This window comes from Leucoraja erinacea, chromosome 3, assembly GCF_028641065.1.
Source record: "Leucoraja erinacea ecotype New England chromosome 3, Leri_hhj_1, whole genome shotgun sequence".
In the NCBI taxonomy this organism is placed as follows: Eukaryota; Metazoa; Chordata; class Chondrichthyes; order Rajiformes; family Rajidae; genus Leucoraja; species Leucoraja erinaceus.
In genome coordinates, this window is record NC_073379.1 from 43,405,699 (window position 1) to 43,426,436 (window position 20,738).

Below are 20,738 nucleotides of genomic sequence, written 5' to 3' on the forward strand. Positions count from 1 at the left end.
CAAGAATTTATTGGAATGATCAATTTCTGCAAACCGTTTCATCCCGTCAGTTCTGCGGTCGTTGTTCCAGTGTCTAAAGACCTGGTCCAAGGAGGCCGAGACGGCTTTTTGAGGGGGCTAAGACAGCACTGGCCAACTATGCTAGTTCACCCTAGGGCGTTGGCCCAAACGGCCCTCACCGTGGACGCATCCGACATTGCGGTGGGTGCTGTCCTCAAACAACGAGTCATTAGCCGCTGGGTGCCGCTGGCAATTTTCAGCAGGCAGCTGTGAGCCCCCAAGGTTAAGTACAGCGCTTTCGACCGAGAACTCCTCGTGCTTTACCTAGTGATCCGCCATTTCTGTTATTTCCTGGAGGGGCGCGCGTTCACTGCATTCACGGACCACAAGCCACTCACGGTCGCTTTGACCAGGGTGTCCGATCCCTGGTCCGCCAGGCAGCAGAGGCACCTCGCCTACATATCTGAATTCACATCTGATATTCGGCATGTGGCGGGAAATTGAACGTTGTGGCTGACGCGCTGTCTCGTACGGCAGCCCCCAAGGTTTCCGCTTTAAGCCTAGGCGTGGATTATAAGGAGCTGGCCGCTGCCCAACAGGTAGATGTCGGTATGGAGGTTTACCGCAATGCTGAGTCGGGCCTTAAGCTGGCTAAGGTGCCCTGTGGCGCCACCAGCGTGCGGGTCCTTTGCAAAGCCCGCCCCATCGTCCCTGGAGGTGTCGGATTTTCGACACCATCCACAGCCTAGGCGCGCACCTTCGCCTCACGTGAGTGACTACGTGAAGAACCCGCCTCAGGACGCATGTGCGGCATACAGCGGGAGACAGGGCTCCCGCAACAACAGAAAAACTAAGCTTTAGGTAAGTACTCCATTCGCGCTACCTCTGCTGGCATGAGTTACGAAAGCAGGTCGCAGCATGGGCCCGGTCTTGCACCCCCTGCCAGACTTCCAAGGTACAGAGGCATGTGCGCTCGCCCGTGCAGGATTTTGCTGTTCCAGACGGCAGGTTCCTGCACATCCATGTCAACCTGGTAGGTCCCTTGCCGTGTTCGGGCGGGGCCACTCACCTACTGACGATCGTGGACAGGTTTTCCAGGTGGGCGGAGGCGATACCGTTAACCGATACCTCCGCTGAGGTGTGTGCGCAGGCTATCGTCTCACAAGCTAGCTCGTTTCAGGGTTCCTTCCGATATCACTACTGATCGAGGGGCCCAGTTCACATCCTCCCTGTGGAGTGGTATGGCGCATCTGTATGGTGCGAAACTGCATCAGACCACCGCATATCATCCAGAGTCCAACGGTTTGGTTGAGCTTTTCCACAGGCACCTCAAGTCGGCATTGAAATCTCGGCTCACCGGCCCCGATTGGGTTGAACAGTTATCTTGGGTCCTCCTAGGCATCAGAACCACGCCTAAGGAGGACATCAACTCCTCCTCGGCTGAGCTGGTTTACGGCTTGGTTTTACGGGTACCTGGAGATTTTCTGCACGTTCCCCGGGATCAGAATGTCCCGGCTTCAGCGGTGTTAGCTGATCTTCGCAAGCGGGCGTGTGCTTTGGTCCCGGTTCCCAATTCCCAATACGGGTCGTCTGCGGTGCATGTGCCTACTATGTTACGCGATTGTGCTTATGTTTTCCTTCAAAGGGATGCTCACTGCTCGCCGTTGCAGCAAGTGTATGAGGGCCCGTACAGGGTGTTGAGGACTGGTGCCTCGACGTTCACATTGGACATTATGGGTGGGTGGCAAGGAGGAGTTCTTCTCCATCAGCCGCCTCAAGGCAGCACACATCGACGAGGATAGCCCAGTGGCGGTGGCCACTCTGCGGCGTAGAGGATGTCCACCGGCCGTTTTGCCACCCTCTGCACCTGTTACCCCCAGTTATGTTTCACCGGTCCCCTCTGTTACGTCCGTTCCTCATTCGCATTTGTCTCGTCCTTATGGTTCTGATTTGCTGGCCCCTACTGTTATGCTCGCCCCGCTGCCTCGGACTACGCGTTCCGGTCGAATCGTCCGGTTACCCGTGCGTTTCTGTACAGCGGATTCTGGGGGGGGGGGCTATGAGTTTGACAACTTAGTTGTCTTCTTGCAACCGCAAAAGCGGTCTCTTTAAATTATGTGAGAAGTGCTAAAGTGTCAAACAATCTCAACACATTGGTCCGACATCTGTGGTCCTTTGTGTCTGCCGGATAGCTATGACGCCAACGAACAATACATGTAGTACATGTGGTTAGACTTGAATTGCCAACCTATTTGTGTGGTCTAGATTTCACCAATAGTTGAACTGTAAGAGGAAGATTTTACATGCCAACAGCGAGGCAGGTGGTTTCAAGTCGTGTTTTTTTTCGAAGGAGTTCCCGATGTTTAATCTCCGAGGAAAGCTTTTATTTTTAAACACCTATATCTTGTGCAACATTATTTAACTAATTTAATATTTTTTTAAATGAGTAGAATCAAAATAATAAGAAACAGAAACTGCAGTGTCGTTCGCTTTCAATACGTTTTGCAGAATGTAACACACAAGCTCCCCACCCCAGTCTAAAGGTGAGCTAATTTAACCTGAACAAGGATTGTAATTAATTTTAAAAGCTCGGGAAATATTGGGAAACCTGAAAGATAAAAGGCAAACGCGCTTCCCCTACCCCGGCTCCACCTTGTGTTCGTTCAGTCGCGTAGGTTGTTTGTTTGAGTGCAATGTACATGCATGTGATTACCTGCAGGATGAACAATCTTTGTGGTGTTTTTGCACGGTTTTTGATTCATTTTGCACTATTTTGGTTTTGTATACATTTTCATTACGATAAAAAAAATTGAAATAACAATACATCCCTGCCACGAAATACCAGCACACCATATCACTAATATCGGAATTGTTTTCTTGCATACCCAAAGTGAACGTTTGGTGATGGGGTTGGCGTCAAGTCTCCAATGAACACGATTTGTCGGCGGGGATTGGCAGACCGCGGGGTAAGGCAGCGTTCGCGCTTCCTGTCGGTTTCTTGCTCGGGGCCAGTTTGCAGCGGTGAGCAGGAAGTGGGGATGCGCCGCTTGTCTCCACGGCAGCCATACACAGAGAGAGACATAGAAGGGAGAGGGAGAGAGAGCAAGTGTAAGTGTGTGCCGCGATTGTCTTAGCGTTGCCGGGAGCGGGGAGGTGGAACGCGAGCCCGGGAGCAAGCGACGCATTGCAAGCGGAGCCGCCGAGCCGACCAGTCGCTTCGCCGACAACCCTGACACGCAAACAGGAAATCTTACAGAGGTACAGCTGCTGCGAGCGACAAAACGAGCAGTTTTATATTGCCGTACGTTAAATGAGTTCTGGCTCCAATTTTTATGGCGATATATGTTTTTTTGTTAAATGGTTGTGCGCCTTATTCAGGCACAGTTTCCCTTGGTGCTGTCTGTGATACTGAACACGGGAAGATAATCAGAGTACAAATACTCAGCTGGTCAGGCAGCAAACGAGTAGAACGCAAGTGAATGTCTAAAGTCGTTTTCGTTGGGCAAACAATTCGGAATTTAATTTTCAGCGATTGCTTTTAATGGGATACAGTGGCAGTTTTAACCAAGGACGTTTCTACATTTGACTGAAAATCTATTGAACACATTTTAATATACGGGGCGGATAGGATAGTGCCTTGGATTCCTGAGAGCTCGCCTCCGGAGAGTCCCTCACTAAAGATGAGAAATGATTGCGATGGGAGTAGATGCAGATAGCTGTGTGAGACTCTCCTGCTTCCTAATGCAAACGCCCGAAAGAGGGAAGACGGATGATTCTTTCGAATATCATTGCGATGCTTCCCAAAGTCGTTGACACGTTTGTACCGAGGATTGGTTCAGCAGTAAGGGGACTGAGGATGTAGAATCCTCTCCAAGTTGCAATTATCTCATCCACAAGACTTTCGACCTGAAACATCACTTTTCCATGTTCTCCAAAGATGTTGCCTGACCCGTTGCGCTACTCCAGCACTTTACATCCTTTAACTGGCATCTGCAGCTCCTTGTATCTACTTGTCCCACCACAGTCATTCCTCCTTCTCCCTGCTCCCCACCAGCAGAAGGTAGAGCATGTTCCATATCGGGATGTGCGTGCCTATATCTAGAGCGGAAAACAAGACGCGAATTTAGTGTAAACGCTGCCATGGCAACATTTAAATTGCTCTATAGCTACGTGTTGTTTTTCCAAGCAACCTGACAATACAGCTCCAAAGGCTGTTTTCAGCTGCCCGCTGCCAAGCATTGGAGTAGAAATTTGTATTTTGACTTAACTACACGACGTTAAAAAAAAACAGCTACTCGGGTCTGCTCTGCCAATCAATTAAGTTGATTGGGTTAACACTGGATGAGCGTTTGACGGCACTGGGCCTGTACTCGCTGGAGTTTAGAAGGATGAAGGGAGACCTCATTGAAACCTACCGAATAGTGAAAGGCCTGGATAGAGTGGATGTGGAGAGGCTGTTTCCACCAGTGTGAGAGACTAGAACCAGAGGCCACAACCTCAGAATGACACGATGTACCTTAAGAAAGGAGATGAGGAGGAATTTCTTTAGTCAGAAGGTGGTCAATGTATGTTTGTAAGGCGGAGATTGCTGGATTCTTGATTAGTAACAATGTCGGGGGTTAAGAAGAGAAGGCAGGAGAATGAGGTTGAGAGGGGAAGATAGATCAGCCATGATTGAATGGCGGATTAGACTTGATGGGCCGAATGGGCTAATTCTGCTCCGATAAATCATGAAAGCAGAGCGTCCAGAGTAAGCCCACGTGCTCCCAGGGAGAATGTGGAAGTCACGGGAAGTCATCACAGTTCATACCCAAGGTCAGGATCAAACCCGCATCGCTGGTGCTGTGAGACAGCGGCTCTACCATTGCGCCACTGTGACTTGTGTGAGTTTGATTACTAACAGCTTTTACTAGCAATGTTACAAAATTTTGAGATTTTAAAAATCAAGTCTGCAATTTATCCCATCAGATAAAGCATAAAAATAAGTTTAATTTGACACCTAATTCACTTTCATATCTCAAGTATTTAAAAAGTGAAGGCCATTTTCATACTCGGAAATTAGCATCTTGTTCCCTATTGATTTTCTATGGACATAACAAGCTGTAATCGTGGACAGTCAAAAGCCCATAACTTTCTTAAAAATTAAGAGAACTGAATGAAATTTTCAGTTATCATAGATTGAAGCATTCTGAAACAAATATAAAATAATCTTACTTGAATGACCTGAAATTAAAGCATATAATTAGTTAGTTACCCAATTGTAGCTAATTCCAAACTTCAATTACTAGATCTAAACATCTATCCATTTCTTAATAAATGATTAACATTTTTAAATAGGCTAAGTGTCCAAATAATATTCACAAACAATTCACAATAAAACATGATATTTCAATCTCATTTACATTAATTTATAGGCCAAATGGAAGGAATTTTGTGTTTAATTGCTGTAAATTAAAGTCAATTTAAATCAGCTTTCTAGTGGGATCCTGTGAATGCGCTGGTTTAGAACGTTCACATTGCAGTAGATTTGTACCCTCAAATGCCGAGAAAAATACTGCAGGATATAATGGGCCCAAAATTAGCTACTCGCAACATTAAACTTTGTATAAAGGGATCTTAAGAAGCCCTTTTTAACGTAAAAATAAACAGCCTACCTTCCGTTTTCCCCTGTATGAGATCCGGCCCGTTGTCGGCGGTCGTTGGTTTAGAGGTTAATTTTTAACCTACTATAACAATCAAATAAAGCCCTTAAAACTAATAATAGCTCAAGCAAGGGAATCGTCCAGCGATTTTTCGTTAATAATTAACTAGGCTGAAAAACCTCGATTTGAACAGCCTAGGGAAAATCGCGTTTTAAACCCACCCCCCTCTAAACGACGCCAAAATCGCGCACACGGGCTGAAACAGATTTTCAGTGACGCTTCAGGTACGTTTTGCAACATACCTACTTTTACTATATCATATTTGATCTTATCTAATCTATCATTTTTTATCATAATCTGGCAACAGGCGTGAGCCCTCATTTTTCGTCAGTACCCAACCCCTGTCAAAAATAAAGCATCTACTGGATTGGTCACCTGTGAAACACTCCCATTTGATGTCATGCTTCAGTGGTTTTGCAGTTGCAACTGGTTTCCTGTACAATACCTTTCTGTTTGCAGATCTTTGAGTTTCACTTCTGTTGCATTCCTTGTGTTCCCCAGTTTGACTTAAAAAAAATTGTCTCTTTCGCAACTGCACTCTTGTATTAGTTACAAATGAGCATAAAACAAGGCAAATGACACAATAAATGTGACGAGTGGGGATTTTAAATCTTCCAATTAATCAGTCACAAAATGCAAGCTTCATGTGGTTATCGCGACTGTTCATAGTGTATTTGTATGGACCTCATGTTACACCAATCATTGGCTCAGTTCCCTGGTTAGCATTAGCATGGCATAAATATGGCAACTTTGATGTGTATAACGGGTGTATATTTTAATGAAAAAGTGGCTAAAGCCTACTTTTTTTATTCATCAACTTTCACTTCTGCATGTATAGACCACAGAACAATATAGAATGCCAACAGGATGCCCAGCCCACCAAAGCTGCACTGACTATGGCACAAATCAAGCTCATTTTATCTATCTGCACGTGGTCCATGCGTCTCTGTATCCTGCCTGTTAATGTGCCTGTTTAAATGTCTCATAAATGTTTCTATCTTATTTGTTTCTCCCACCTCCTCCTCCCAGGCACATATAAAACATGTCCTTGAACAACTTTAATTTTTTTCCCCCCATCTTAAATTTATGCCCAATAGGGGGGAGACTCTGACTATCTAAGTCTGAATATCTGTCTACTTTATCTTTATCCCTCTCACAATCTTATATAGTTCTATCAAGTCTCTGCTCAACCTTATAGCTAATACATTCCAATTTGGGCTGTGTCTTGGTTATCTTGCTCTTCCTGATCCCATCCCCAACAGAGAATGTGGGATAGACAGAAGTTTGGATTGGGGATCCAGAGATAAATACACTACACTACATCAATTTTCCTTGAAGTATAATTGCAGCAGACAGTGTCTTTCAGATCAACACTTGCCTTGCAGGGGCGAGTGTGGCAGAATCATTGTCAATTGGAATAGACTGCCAGAAGGCATTACTCTTTCCATAACTTTAATGAGGAAGAAGAGGCAGTTGGCCATGATTGGGGAAGTTTCCACAGCAGTGCCTGTATCTTAAATCTAAACCTTCACCTACCTACTGCTCTATTTCGAGGGTGTCAGTATGTACCTCCTTTGTTGCTCATGCCACTCTCCACCTCCCTCCTTCCCCTCAGTCCCACTCTCACTCTGCCTGCACACTTGTGGCTTTTTGCTTCCAGATCACCATGAACTCCTACTCTGCGATTTCCTGACTGTTGATCTCCAAGCTATTGTAATAAATCTGACACTCACACTTGGCACCGCTCTGCTTGCTGTAGAATATGTTTCAGAGGCAAGATCTGAATGACTAGCCATTGATGAATGATGGATTGAGTACTAACTTCCAAGTGAATAAGATGAGGTATGAGTTATCCCTCAGCAGACTCTGGTGAGGGTTTGGATGGAACAGCCCAAAAATCAAAGCGTAATGGACATTTACAATGAGGTGCTTGGAGTGCTGGTAAGCTGCCTGAAATCCCCATGTGGAATGTTAAAGGGCCATGTGTATCCATCTTCAGACTTGCACGAGGCTTTGCACAAATTGTGGATCTAATTCGGCCAGCACTGTGGTACAGCCTGTAGAGTCGCTGCCTCACAGCTCCAAGTCCAAATCTAACTGCTAGTGCTGTCTGGGTGGTGGGGCTGCACATTCTGCATATCACTGGCTTAGGTTCTTTCAGATGCTATGGTTTGTGGAGAGTAATCTGTTATCTCTTCCCACCAATCCCCCCCAATCTGCTGAGTGTTTCCAGCATTTATTTTTTCAAATCTTCACCATCTGCAGTATTTTTGATATTTTTTCATTCCCATCTGCCTGTTGTGTCTGCTTGTTTCCATGTGCATGCTACTCTGCTGTTCAGTCTGAGAAGGGATGTGCAATGGCTTCAATTGTATGATCTGGTATTGCAATCCGAGTTAATTAACATTAGTAGCACTGGAAACAATTCTACTTGATCTGTTTTCCAAACCAAGATTATTATTGTTCAAGGGTACTATCAAATTGTGAGCCAGCTTCCAAGTATTCTGATGAAAGGGAGTGACTTGAAACAGAAATACTATAGTGTGTGGAATATGGACAGGGGAATGTGATGAGACTCAAAATAATGGACACAGTCTGATCAATCTTATGTCAAAGAAGAGGGGGCATAGCTTTAAGTCGAGATAGGCAAAGGTTAAAAAAGTTGTGCAGGGCAAGATTTTTTTACACAGTGTTGTGGGTGTTATTTTAGTTTAGAGATACTGTGCGGAAACAGGCCCTTCGGTCCACCAAGTCCGAATAGACCAGCAATCCCCGCACACTAACGCACACCACACACAAGAGACAATTTACACATAAACCAAGCCAATTAACCTGTAGGTCTTTGGAGTGTGGGAGGAAACTGAAGATCTCGGAGAAAACCCACGCAGTCACGGGACAAATGTACAAATTCCGTGCAGACAGCACCCTTAGCTGGGATCGAACTCGGGTTTTTACATTGCAACTATATATATCACTGCGTCACCAGGCCTCAGGCAAGGGTGCCTGAAATATGCTACCAGGGATGGTGCTGGAGGCAGATATGATAGTGGTGTTGAAGAGGGTTTTAGGCAGGCACATGAACATGCAGGGAATGGATGGATATGGATCATATGCTGGCAATAGTTTATCTTGGCATCATTTTCACCATGGGCATTGTGGACCGAAGGGCCTGTTCCTGTGCTGTACTCCTCTTTCTATTTCTATGTTCCTTTGGAATATTTGATTAATTCACCTGTTGAATTGCAAAACTTCTATAATAATATTCCTCTTATAATGTAAGCATGATAACATTTTAATCAATAATTAACAATGAATGTGTGACAAGTTTAAGAATGCTTCTAAAATATACGTTTATACAATGCACTGAAATATTCTGGCTAATTATTAAAGAATGTAGCTGATGTGCAGGGAATCATTCATGTTTTCTTTTTTCTCGAGCTAGATGTCTGTGGTTTGACCTTTCTGCAATGAATGAGCAGGTATGACAGATATACAATGATGAATAATGTGCATGTTTGTTCAAATAAAACAGGCTATGTTTATATAGACTGAAATGCTTTGATTTTTCTCATATAACTTTTCTTACTAGGAGCGAGGTGTAGCACATGTGAAATTCCAACCGACAACCAACCAGGTGACGTTTTTGTGATGGGTCTTCGATTTCATTTTGTCTATGATCCTCAAGGCTGGTCCTGCGTTGGAATAATCACCTTCATTTGGCTGTACAATACATACTGCATCCCCAAACTTATACTCTACCCTCACTATGAAGAAGAACATGTCTCAGCTGCTGTAATAGTCGGTAAGTAGCAATGCTTTGAGTGAAGCACAAACTGCTGGAGTAACTCAGCAAGTCAGGTAGCATCTCTGGAGGAAATAGCAGGTGACATTTTGGGTTGGGATCCTTCTTTAGACTGATTTTATTAGGGAGGATTAAATGGACAAGAAGCCGGGGTGGGACAGAGCCTGGCAAGTGATAGGTGGATACAGGTGCGGGAATGTGGAATTTGATTGGCCAATGGGTGGACAAAGGCTAGAGATAACACAGAGACAAAAGAGTGTCAGATAAGGAGCAAAGAGGAGTGGAATGAAAAGTCAGTGTGAGGGTTATAAGGGGAAGGGGAGAAAAAGGGAAAGAGGGGTTGGATAGTAGAAGATATAAGTGCGCAACAGGATGGGGGAACATTGGAAAGAGGGGTCTTGTGTTGGAAAATAACTGGACATTTATTGTTGCGCACTTGTGTTGGCAATAAATGATATGCAATGCAAAATGATGAGGAGACTTCTCCATTCAGGTTGGTCCTGTGTTGGATCTGCTTGTAAGTGTATGAATTCTGAACATTTTGTAGCACTGATGACATTTTACCAAGAATATTGGACATGATCGTTTTATTTTTCAAGTTGGTGAATTATTTATCAAAAACATAATTACAAGTGATGAAGTAAGATGATATCAGTGAAGCCTTTTGCTTTGCAATTATTTGATATCTGGATAGTTGCCAGCTCTGACTGAATGGTTCAATTGTGCTTTATTTGTCACATATGCTACTGCCCAGTGAAATTCTTTTAGCATATATCACAGATGCATGATTGTTGGTGGCATTATTCAAAGTTCAAAGTCCGGTCGGCCCACAGGCCCAATGTACTGGAGCAGTTCCCACGAACCAACTCCCTCTTCTCTCCTCATCCAGCCATCCTTGTGTCCCGAGGGCACTTCCTGCAGCTGTCCTTGAGGGCGCTGGAGGCATTACCCCGGTTCACCCTCCATACTGGCCCTTGTTTCTAACACCTGATGTCTCCAGCTTCTTCCCAGTTACCCCATCCGATGGGACTTCAAGTGGGTTCCGGTCCTGCCCACTGACGAGCCTAGGGTAGGTTCTCAGTCCCACTGAGCGATGAGTCTTTGGGTTGGCCCAGACAAGCCTTCGGGTGGGGACCCAGTCCCGTTGACCGAGCCTTTGGGTGAGGCCCCGCCAACCAATGAACCTTCCTGGTGGGCACCACAACACCTATGGGAGCCTCAATACAACTGCATGTTCCTATTTGTACACCGTGTTTAATGGTAACACAGAATGTGGGAGATAATGATCTTGATGAACCTGGTACTGGAACTGACCTGAGAATGTTGGTAAATTGTCAAACGCTTGAGCACACCTTTTAAAAAAAAAAAACCACAGATTGAAAACAAATAATGATGAATAGTAATTGGCATTGGAGTGATTTTGGATCTTTACTTAAACAGAAAGATGATGACTCGGTGGCAAGAGCTCCATTTAATATAAACATGCAATAAGCTGAAAACTAGAATGCTGACTTTTAAAATAAAAGACAATGGCATTTTAATTAAAATAAGTTCAAAACGAATGTCTCTATCTTTTCAGCCTATTACTTGGTGTCATTTTTCTGTGTTGCATCTCTGGTGAGAGCCTCCACTGCCGATCCAGGGAGACTGCCACAAGACCCAGAAATTCCATATTCAGGTAGGGCCCGTCGTATAGGTTCTGCTGTGTCAGCATGGATGAGTTGGGCTGAAGGGACTCTGAGCTGAATAACTCTGACTCTATCAATGCTGTTCATTAAGCACATATTACACCCTGGCCAATATTTTGCTTCAAATTAAATACACATTACTTTTGTTTGATTCGCGGTGCTGCTCTGCCTCTGGTGCCTCTGTTTTAAATTACAATAAAAGCTAACTGTCCTAATGATTTAGCATTTCCCTTTTCATTTGACAGCACAGCAATGGAATTTTGTTTCATCCGGTGAATTCTGACGCAGTTATTTGTGAAAACTACATAGCTAAATCTATTATGGGCATCTGCCATATGCAGTGGTGAAGTAAACGTACATAGAACATAGGACTGCACAGGAGTGGAAGAGGCCCTTCGGCCCATAATAACTGTACTGCAAGATAACTTAAACCAAGTTAAGTTAATCTCCTCTGCCTGCACATGATCCATATCCCATCATTTCCTGCATACCTTTAAGTCTCTTTAACACCATTATTGTATCTGCTTCCATCACCACTCCTGGCTGCGAATCCTATTTGTGATTGGAGGGAAAATGCTTATCGCATATCTCCTTTAAACGCTTGTCGCATATCTCCTTTATTTTTTTCACCCATTTAACCTTAAAGCTTTGCCATCTAATCTTTGATATTTTCACCCAAGGGTATAGGTTCTGTCTACCCTATTTTTGCCAATTGCCATGGGTTTGGAAAGTGCTGTCTGAGGATTCTTACGGAGTTGCTTCAGTGCATCTTGTAGATGGTACAAAGTGCTGCTGTCTGCAGCTCTGTGGTGGAGTGAGTGAAAGGCTATACATGAAGTGAGTAAATGGCTATACATGGAGTGAATGAATGGCTATACATGAAGTGAGCTGCAGTGTGGTGTAGTTACATTGAATGCCGTTGAAGCTGCACTCATCCAGCCAAGTGGACAAAGTTCCATCACACTCCTGACTTGAGCCTAATAGATGGTGGGCAGGCTTTGGGGAGTTCGAGGATGAGTTACTTGGTGCAGGATTCCTAGCCTCAGTTCTGCTCTTGTAACTGCATTGTGCGTATGGCCACTCCAGTTTAGTTTCCAGTCTACCAAGCACATCCCCGATTAGCAAGTGTACAGAAATAGTCCACCGATCATAACATGCACGAGGTGTTAAGTTTTGTCGCCGTTTTCCACGCTTTAGTTGTTATGACCTTTGCCCGTTCCAGGCAAGCCCCAAACTGCTGGGGGCCACCAGCCTCACCCGTCCACTTTTGTTTCCCGGAGCCAATCTCGAGGGCTCGGTGGGCCAGATCACAGTTCCCTCTCCTCTTCTACTGATCTCACACCTCGCCGTCATGTCCGACCTCATCACCGGCTCCATCCTCCTGGTCTCTGGTCATCAGGGGACAAGCAGGGACTGGCTCCCCGAGCTTCCCCTTCCAGGCCGCTATCCGCAAGCTCCTCTGAGCAGAGGAACTACCTCCTGCAGGCCTCTCTGTCTGCCATGTTGTGTTCATCCATGGGGGAACATCAGCGGCTTCCACCTGTAAGCTGCTGCCCTCTGGGTGCTTCAGCCATGCGTGTCTCGATGTTCAGAGGTGGGCGATGGTGGAAACAATGTATCGATGTTCCCTGAGTGTGGTAACAAGTTGATGAGTTTCAATTGATGGCAGGCTGACTGGAATGTTTCAGTCCCCCATGAGAGTGGGTAGGAGCTGTATAAAGCTCAAAGAGTCTGTGATGTCCTATTTCTTCAATAGACCTGCTTTCTGGCTGGAACACATTTTATTGAACGCAGTCCATTTTTTAAATTGCAGGTGGAAACCTGGAAGCCCAGTAGCTGGGCCTCATTCTAACTTTTGTTGGCTTCTGATGCTGGAGATCAGATTCTATGTCAGCACCTTCCAAGCATGCAGTGTGACAAGAGAGCCTGGAGTTAGTGTGTCCAATATCTTCATAACAGCAGCAGTTCGGGCTCAACCATGAACTTTTCCCATGCTTGAAATACAGCCAGATCCCTTTTAAGTTAATATGTTATAGGAGCAGAATTAGGCCATTTGGCCCATCGTCTACTCCGTCATTCAATCATTGTAGTATCCATTTGGCTTGTTTTGCGTGTCATTAATTATGGCATGTGTCTTTAAATTTTAGACTGCCCGTTATTATGTGGGTGGGATTTATGACGTATTCTAGGGTGTGTTTGGAGCTAGGTTTCTTGCGCAGAAGCTTAGTTTTTAGTTTTAGTTTTGGACTTGCAGGAGGAAGGCATACCCTTTGACCATGCGAAGTGTAATGGAGACACGAGGAGTTTTCTAACCTTTAAAGCGATATGCTGGAGTTCGATGATGATTAAAGTGTACGAGTCGGAGTGTAAGGTTGGATGTACATGATTGATTTTCATCAACAATAAAGAATCTATTAATCAAAAGACTGTGTTATGGAGATTTATCTGTGAAGAAGCTCTGAAGGTCTCACGGAGAGCTCACATGCATATTACGACATTCTCCTTAATCATGTAGTCCACAGTGGCTAGAGGGAGTAATCTCTTGAACGATATAAAATTCTGCCGCTACAATCATAGCTGATCTATCTTTCCCTCTCAACCCCATTCTCTTTCTCCATTCTTATCCATTCCAAGTGGGTAGCCTTTATAAATCAGAGCATTGAGTATAGAAGCTGGGATGTAATGTTAAAATTGTACAAGGCATTGGTGAGACCAAATCTGGAGTATGGTGTACAATTTTGGTCGCCCAATTATAGGAAGGATGTCAACAAAATAGAGAGAGTACAGAGGAGATTTACTAGAATGTTGCCTGGGTTTAAACCGCTAAGTTACAGAGAAAGGTTGAATAAGTTAGGTCTTTATTCTCTGGAGCGCAGAAGGTTAAGGGGGGACTTGATAGAGGTCTTTAAGATGATGAGAGGGATAGACAGAGTTGATGTGGACAAGCTTTTCCCTTTGAGAATAGGGAAGATTCAAACAAGAGGACATGACTTCAGAATTAAGGGACAGAAGTTTAGGGGTAACATGAGGGGGAACTTCTTTACTCAGAGAGTGGTAGCGGTGTGGAATGATTTTCCAGTGGAAGTGGTGGAGGCAGGTTCGTTGGTATAATTTAAAAATAAATTGGATAGGCATATGGATGAGAAGGGAATGGAGGGTTATGGTATGAGTGCAGGCAGGTGGGACTAAGGGAAAAAAGTTGTTCGGCACGGACTTGTAGGGCCGAGATGGCCTGTTTCCATGCTGTAATTGTTATATGGTTATATGGTAGTACATATTAAAAATATAATTTATTGGTTGGACAGTTCTGCTCAACAGTTGGAATGGATAAGAATGGAGAAAGAGGATTGTGCCCCCTACGATCTAGGAGCGATCATTTTTTCCCCAATAAAGCTGAATAATATGTTATATAAGAAGAATCCAATTATACAAAATACAATACGAATCTGGAAACAAATAAAATTAACTTTAAAATTAAGAAATTTATCAGTGTTAACACCAATAGTGAATAACCCAGTATTTAAACCATCTGGTATGGATAAAACATATAAACAATGGGAAAAAGTGGGAATTAAAAAGGTAGGTGATTTGTATGAATTGGGAAATTTATTATCATTTCAACAACTAAAATCAAAATTTAAATTGAATAACAATCAATATTTTAAATACCTACAGGTATGTGACTTTATGAATAAATATATACCAAGATTCCAAAGTACAATTTTAGACCCACTGGAAGAAGTAATGAATATCAATGCGGAGTCAACAAAATTAATATCATACTTGTATAACAGTATTTTAAATATAGAATTACCATCAACAGAGGCAATTAGAGAAGACTGGGAAAAAGAATTAATGATAAAAATCTCAAAAGAAACATGGGAAAAATATTTGATACATATACATAAATGTTCGATCAATGCTAGACATAACTTAATTCAATTTAAAATATTACATAGATTATATTCCAAAACTAGGTTGAATAAATTTTATCCAAATATTTCTCGCACTTGTGATAAATGTCTTTCTCAAAATGCCAATATTACGCACTCATTTGTCTCTTGTTCAAAACTTTATAAATTTTGGTGTGATATATTTGATATATTCTCAAAGATATTTAAGACAAAAATGGAACCTAACACTGAAATGATTATATTTGGAGTAAGTGGAGATGGGAACAAATTAAATACACACCAAAACTAATTTTTCAATTATGGGTTAATAACAGCAAAAAAACATACACATTTTGGAAAAATGCTAATATACCAACATTTAAAATGTGGATCAGTAATATGCTGGATACAGCACATTTGGAAGAAATGAGACTCCTCCTAATAGACAAACAAGACCTATTCTTAAGGAGTTGGTCCCCATTTATTGATTTCTTGGATTCATGTGGTGACATAGTATCATGAAAACCAACAGTTTCAGGTATGGGTGAAAGATGATTTAGAATATTAAAAAAAACATCTCACTGTGGCAATGGAATAATCTCCCTCCTGCTTTCCTTCTTCACTTATTCCTTCTCTTTCACTTTTTCTTTATTGGTTTTTCACCCACGCTCACTAATCGATTCTTCACATTTCACAACCTCTTTTTCTTCTCTCCTTTCTCACTTCTCTCTTTAAAAATAAAAGGGAAGTTGTACAGAGAAGGTAATATGTTAACATCGTTTTTGTACCAATGCATTGTACTCACTTCTAATAAATAAAATATATATTTTTTTAAAAACCCATTCACCTGCCTTCTCCCCATAATCCCTAACACCCGTCAACCTATCAATCTCCACCTTAAGAATATCCACTGATGGCTTCCACAGCCGTCTGTGGCAATTAATTTCACAGATTCCCCACCCTGTGACTAAAGATCCCTGCAGGAAGTGATAATTTCGTGATTTCGAAGAATAACGTGATTCAAAATTAATTTCATCATGGCTGTGGCTGGGACATGGAGTTGAGGATATACTGTGTTGTCGAGTTTTGTCTGAGGTGACTTTGTCCAAATAATTCTATTTTAGAAATATTTACTCAACAATATTGTGCAAGGAATGCTGGAAATGAGAAGCTGTATTCTGGACTTGTATATGTATTTTTTGTTGCAGTATAAAGGAAGGAGGACAGGGTTGGGGGTGGAGTAGACCCATTTAATTGGAGGCTCGTTATCAACACCTACCATAATGTTGTCAACAAACAACATAGTGCTGAGGTAGTCCTGTAAAATTGTACAGAAGGAAAATTCTGATATTGAAGTTATTAGGGGGTCCTGGACACATAATCGACGCAAGATTCAAACTTTGATTCTAAATGTCCTCTATGCTGATTGCTAACAAGGGGACACACTTGAGTCTGTAATGTTACACCTACCTCATTGTTTGTGGTGATCTTTTTACTTTAGTGGCTCTGGTGGCCGGAGAAGCAAGAAAGTTTAACAAAATCTGTTTGGAGATAACTTGGAGATAAGGTCATCCTGCCTGCATTGATTTGTTAGACTGGAAATAATCTTTACAATCTTCAAAGAAAAATTTCAACCATGATTCAAATATTTACCATTTCAGACATTGGTAAAAGTAAGATGTTAGTTTGCCCTCATCGTCCAGTTTCATTCCCCTACCCCAACTAGTTTTGGTTTAGAGACAGAGCATGGAAACAGGTAATTCTGCCCACTAAGTCCACACCGACCATCAATCACCTTGCTCACACTAGTTCTATTTTACTCTACTTTCTCATCAGCTCACTGCAGATTAGGTGATTTTTTTCAACCTACAAACCTGCACATCTTTGAGATGTGAACAGAAACCGGAGCACCTGGAGGAAACCCACGTGGTCACGGAGAATATGCAAATTCCACATACACCGCACCCAAGGTCAGGATTGAACCCGGGTCTCTAGTGTTGAGAGGCAGGGTCTCCACCACTGCATCACTGTGCTGGCGTAATTACGTATCATCTTTCGATCACTCGCTGATTATAACTGGTACTCCTATCCCCTCCAGTACTGGTTCCACCTTCCCATCATCCTTCCCTTGTTTGGTTCCACTTATTACCTTCACAACATCACATTCCAACATCTTGGGTATCTATATTGCATTGGAGCCTCAGCATCTGTGTCTACTCCTTTGCTTCCTTTCCCCAACCTTGCTGTATCTGGGCCCTTTTCTCATTCCTTGTTGGTCTCTATGGTAAGGAAGGCAAATGCAATGTTAGCATTTATTTCAAGAGGACTAGAATATAAAAACAGGGATGTAATGCTGTGAATTTATAAGGCACTGGCCATACCACATTCGAGTATTGTGGGCATTTTTGGGCCCCATATCTGAGGAAGGCTGTGCCGGCTCTGAAGAGGGTCCAAAGGAGGTTTACGAAAATGACCCTGAGGATGACAGAGTTAACACATGATAAGCGTTTGTCAGCACTGGATCTGTACTCGCTGGAGTTTAGAGGAATAGAAGGAAGATGTAGATCAGTGTCACTCGTTATGAGTCGTGCTTTTGTAGTTGTGCCCACTTGCTTTTACAGTAATCCTCCCTGCCCGTTTCCCTTAGAATTAGAGAAACGTGCTAGCATGAAGTTATGTATGCTATGTAGTCAATAAAGTCTTTGGACCTTTATCATCGTGTAAGGCTTCAGTTATTACCACAGCCATAACACAACATGGTGTCAGAGTGTACGGATCACTCCTTGATTAATTCTGTTGCTTTTATTTTAGTTTTTTGTTTTGCAATGGCTTCTGCTCTCAGAAAACCAGAGATCTTGGTGTTTGATGAAGATCTCACAGAACAATGGCGTGTATTTGAAGAGGATTTTTCAATCTACATTGACGCGGCACACCCTAATGCTGATCCTGGTGTTCGAGCGTCAATCCTTCTTAATTTGGCAGGCACAGAAGCTGCTCGTCGTGCCAGAAGATTTTACTATGAACCGACTAGACTTGACGCGGCTGGTGTCCAGATTGCTGCAGAATCCATCTGTGACTTCCTGCATAAATTCCTACAATTATGTGAGTTACGGACTAATTTGAGTATTGAGTGGCATCTGTTTTTTTCAGGGTGCCAGAGACAGGGAGAGCCTGTGGAGTTATACGTTAGTGCACTGAAGCATATCGCAAGTCGATGCTATTTCAGAGATATATATGATAGCCTAGTTCATGACCGTTTGCTCCATGGCAGTCGCAATGATAAATTACGCGACAAGCTACTGCGAGATGTTGACCTTACCCTAGAGGCTGCTGAAAACCACTGTCGCATTGCTGAAATGGCTGATGCTCACATCAAAATTCTGGGGCACTCTACTGCTCGTGAAGTTAATGCTGCCGGTATGTCTTATATGGAGGATTTAGTTGCCCACACAGCTGCTGACAGTACCCTACAATCGCTTACCTCCGTCATGAAGCGCGGCTGGCCAGACAAACACTACAACGTACCGCTGCCAGTCCAGCCTTTCTTTGCCGTCCATGATGAGCTTGTGTTGTAGGATGGCATTTTTTTTTAAAGGACACAAGGCTGTGGTTCCTGCTTCACTGCACAACTAGTATTTTAACGCTGTCCATGCAGGGCACCCAGGCACTGATGTTACCATCCTACGGGCAAAAAGCATGTTTTACTGGCCTGGCATGGCCGACTACATCACTGAGAATGTGGCATCCTGTGCAGTGTGCAACAGCTTGGCACCTCACCAACAAAAGCAACCACTTCTTTCACATCCGTTACCTGCACTCTCATGGTCTACAGTGGCTGCTGACATATTTGATTGGCATGGCAAGCAGTACCTGGTTCTCATGGATTCGTATTCAGGATGGTTTGACATTGATTTTCTTAGCAGCCCCACTTCCAGCGGCGTGATTAAGAAGTTATCTCGCCACATTTCAGTACACGGATCTCCGGGCATACTGCCGGGCTAACTGACGACGGCAGTCAATTCACCAGGTAGCACGTCAGGGAGTTTGCTAAACGCTGGAATTTTCACCACATTACCAGCAGCCCTGAATATCTACCATCGAATGGGTTGGCTGAACGAGCTGTCAAAAGTGCAAAACAGCTCATGGAACGTTCCCACAGAGCTAAATCCGATGTATTCCTAGATCTGCTGAACTTACACAACATCTCCCGGGACCCCATCTTGGGTTCACCTGCTCATGTTTGCTGTCGAGGCAGATCTGTGCTTTGGTGCCTGTGGCAGATCAGACATTGTTCCCACAGGTGATTCCACCTGAGGAGGTTCAATCTAGGTTGCAACAGAAACGTGACAAGCGAAAACAATGGTTTGACAAAACTAGTAGGCCACTGCCACCATTGGTCCGTTTACAGACTGACAAAGGCCATGACCGCATTGGAGTGATTTCTGGAATTGCTTCTGAGCCACGCTCGTATATCGTCAGTGCCGATGGCGGCACCTACAGGTGTAACAGGCAACATATCCTGCCTGTGAACGAGCCAGTTCCTCCTCCTTATTATTCACACCGTACAAGTACGCATCCGTCTGTGTCTCGTGGCACTCTTACGCCTCCACCAGCACAACAACCCATGTCTGCAACGGCTCCTCTGCCCGTGACGACTTCGCCTGCGCCACAGTCTCCTGCTTCGTCTCCAGGAATGCTGGTTCAGTCTCCCTCTCCTGTGCAGCCACCTGCTCTCTCCCCGGGAGGAAAAAACGGAGATGGTCTCTATCGTACACGTGCTGGTCATGTTTGTATGCCGGTTGTGAAGTACCCGGACTATGTTTGACTTTCCTCCAGTTTATTATCAATTGCGATGTATGCCTTACTTAGTTAATGGGTTTGTACTGTTGTTGATTCTTTAAGAGGGAGGATGTAGATCAGTGTCACTTATGTTATGAGTCGTGCTTTTGTAGTTACGCCCACTTGCTTTTACAGTAATGCTCCCTGCCTTTTTCCCTTAGAATTGGAGAAACGTGCTAGCATGAAGTTATCTATGCTATGTTGTTAATAAATTATTTGGAACTTTGTCATGGTGTAAGGTTTCAGTTATTACTACAGCCATAACACAACAGAAGGGACCTCATTGAAACTTACCAAATAGTGAAGGCTTGGATAAAGTGGATGTGGAGAGGGTGTTTCCATTGGTAGGAGAGTCTAGAACTAGAGGGCATAGCCTCAGAATAAAATAACATTTCTTTTTAAAGGAGAGGAGGAATTTCTCTAGTCAGAGGCTGGTGAACCTGTGGAGTTCATTGCCACAGATGGCTGCAGAGGTCAAGTCATTGGGTATTTTTGATAGATAATTGGTAAGGGTGTCTAGGGCTCCAGGGAAAAGGGAGCATGGGGTTGAGAGGGTTGATTAAATGGCAGAGTAGGCTTGATGGGCCACATGGCCTACTACTGCACCTATGTCATGAACTTATGAACTATCTATCAACGTCAACCACTGCTACCTAACTCCACCCTCCCCTCCAACATCTGACTTAATCTGGCTTCATCCCACCTCAACTGGATCCACATTTCAAATATAAGCCCCTACTCACCCTTCTGGCTCATTTCTTTATATTGGTTCTCTCCCATTTCCACTGTTTATCCTGATCCTGTTATCAATATG

The 20,738-nt window shown here is 43.7% G+C and overlaps 1 protein-coding gene across 7 annotated transcripts in view; it reads left to right on the top strand.

Annotated features, from left to right (window-relative positions):
- Positions 1-2,970: 2,970 nt before the first annotated feature.
- Positions 2,971-20,738, top strand: part of zdhhc21 (zinc finger DHHC-type palmitoyltransferase 21) — a 64,325-nt gene continuing 46,557 nt past the window's right edge. Inside the window, exons 1-5 of one of the 7 annotated variants that reach the window (XM_055632577.1) lie at positions 2,971-3,108; positions 7,363-7,643; positions 9,145-9,181; positions 9,292-9,504; positions 11,084-11,182. In XM_055632577.1, the coding sequence (XP_055488552.1) occupies positions 9,351-9,504; positions 11,084-11,182 (253 nt within the window). In that variant the 5' untranslated portion in view covers positions 2,971-3,108; positions 7,363-7,643; positions 9,145-9,181; positions 9,292-9,350. Of the gene's footprint in view, positions 3,259-7,362; positions 7,644-9,144; positions 9,182-9,291; positions 9,505-11,083; positions 11,183-13,446; positions 15,886-20,738 lie in introns of those variants that run through there. The other 6 variants (XM_055632576.1, XM_055632579.1, XM_055632580.1 and 3 more) reach the window with 6 other exon arrangements.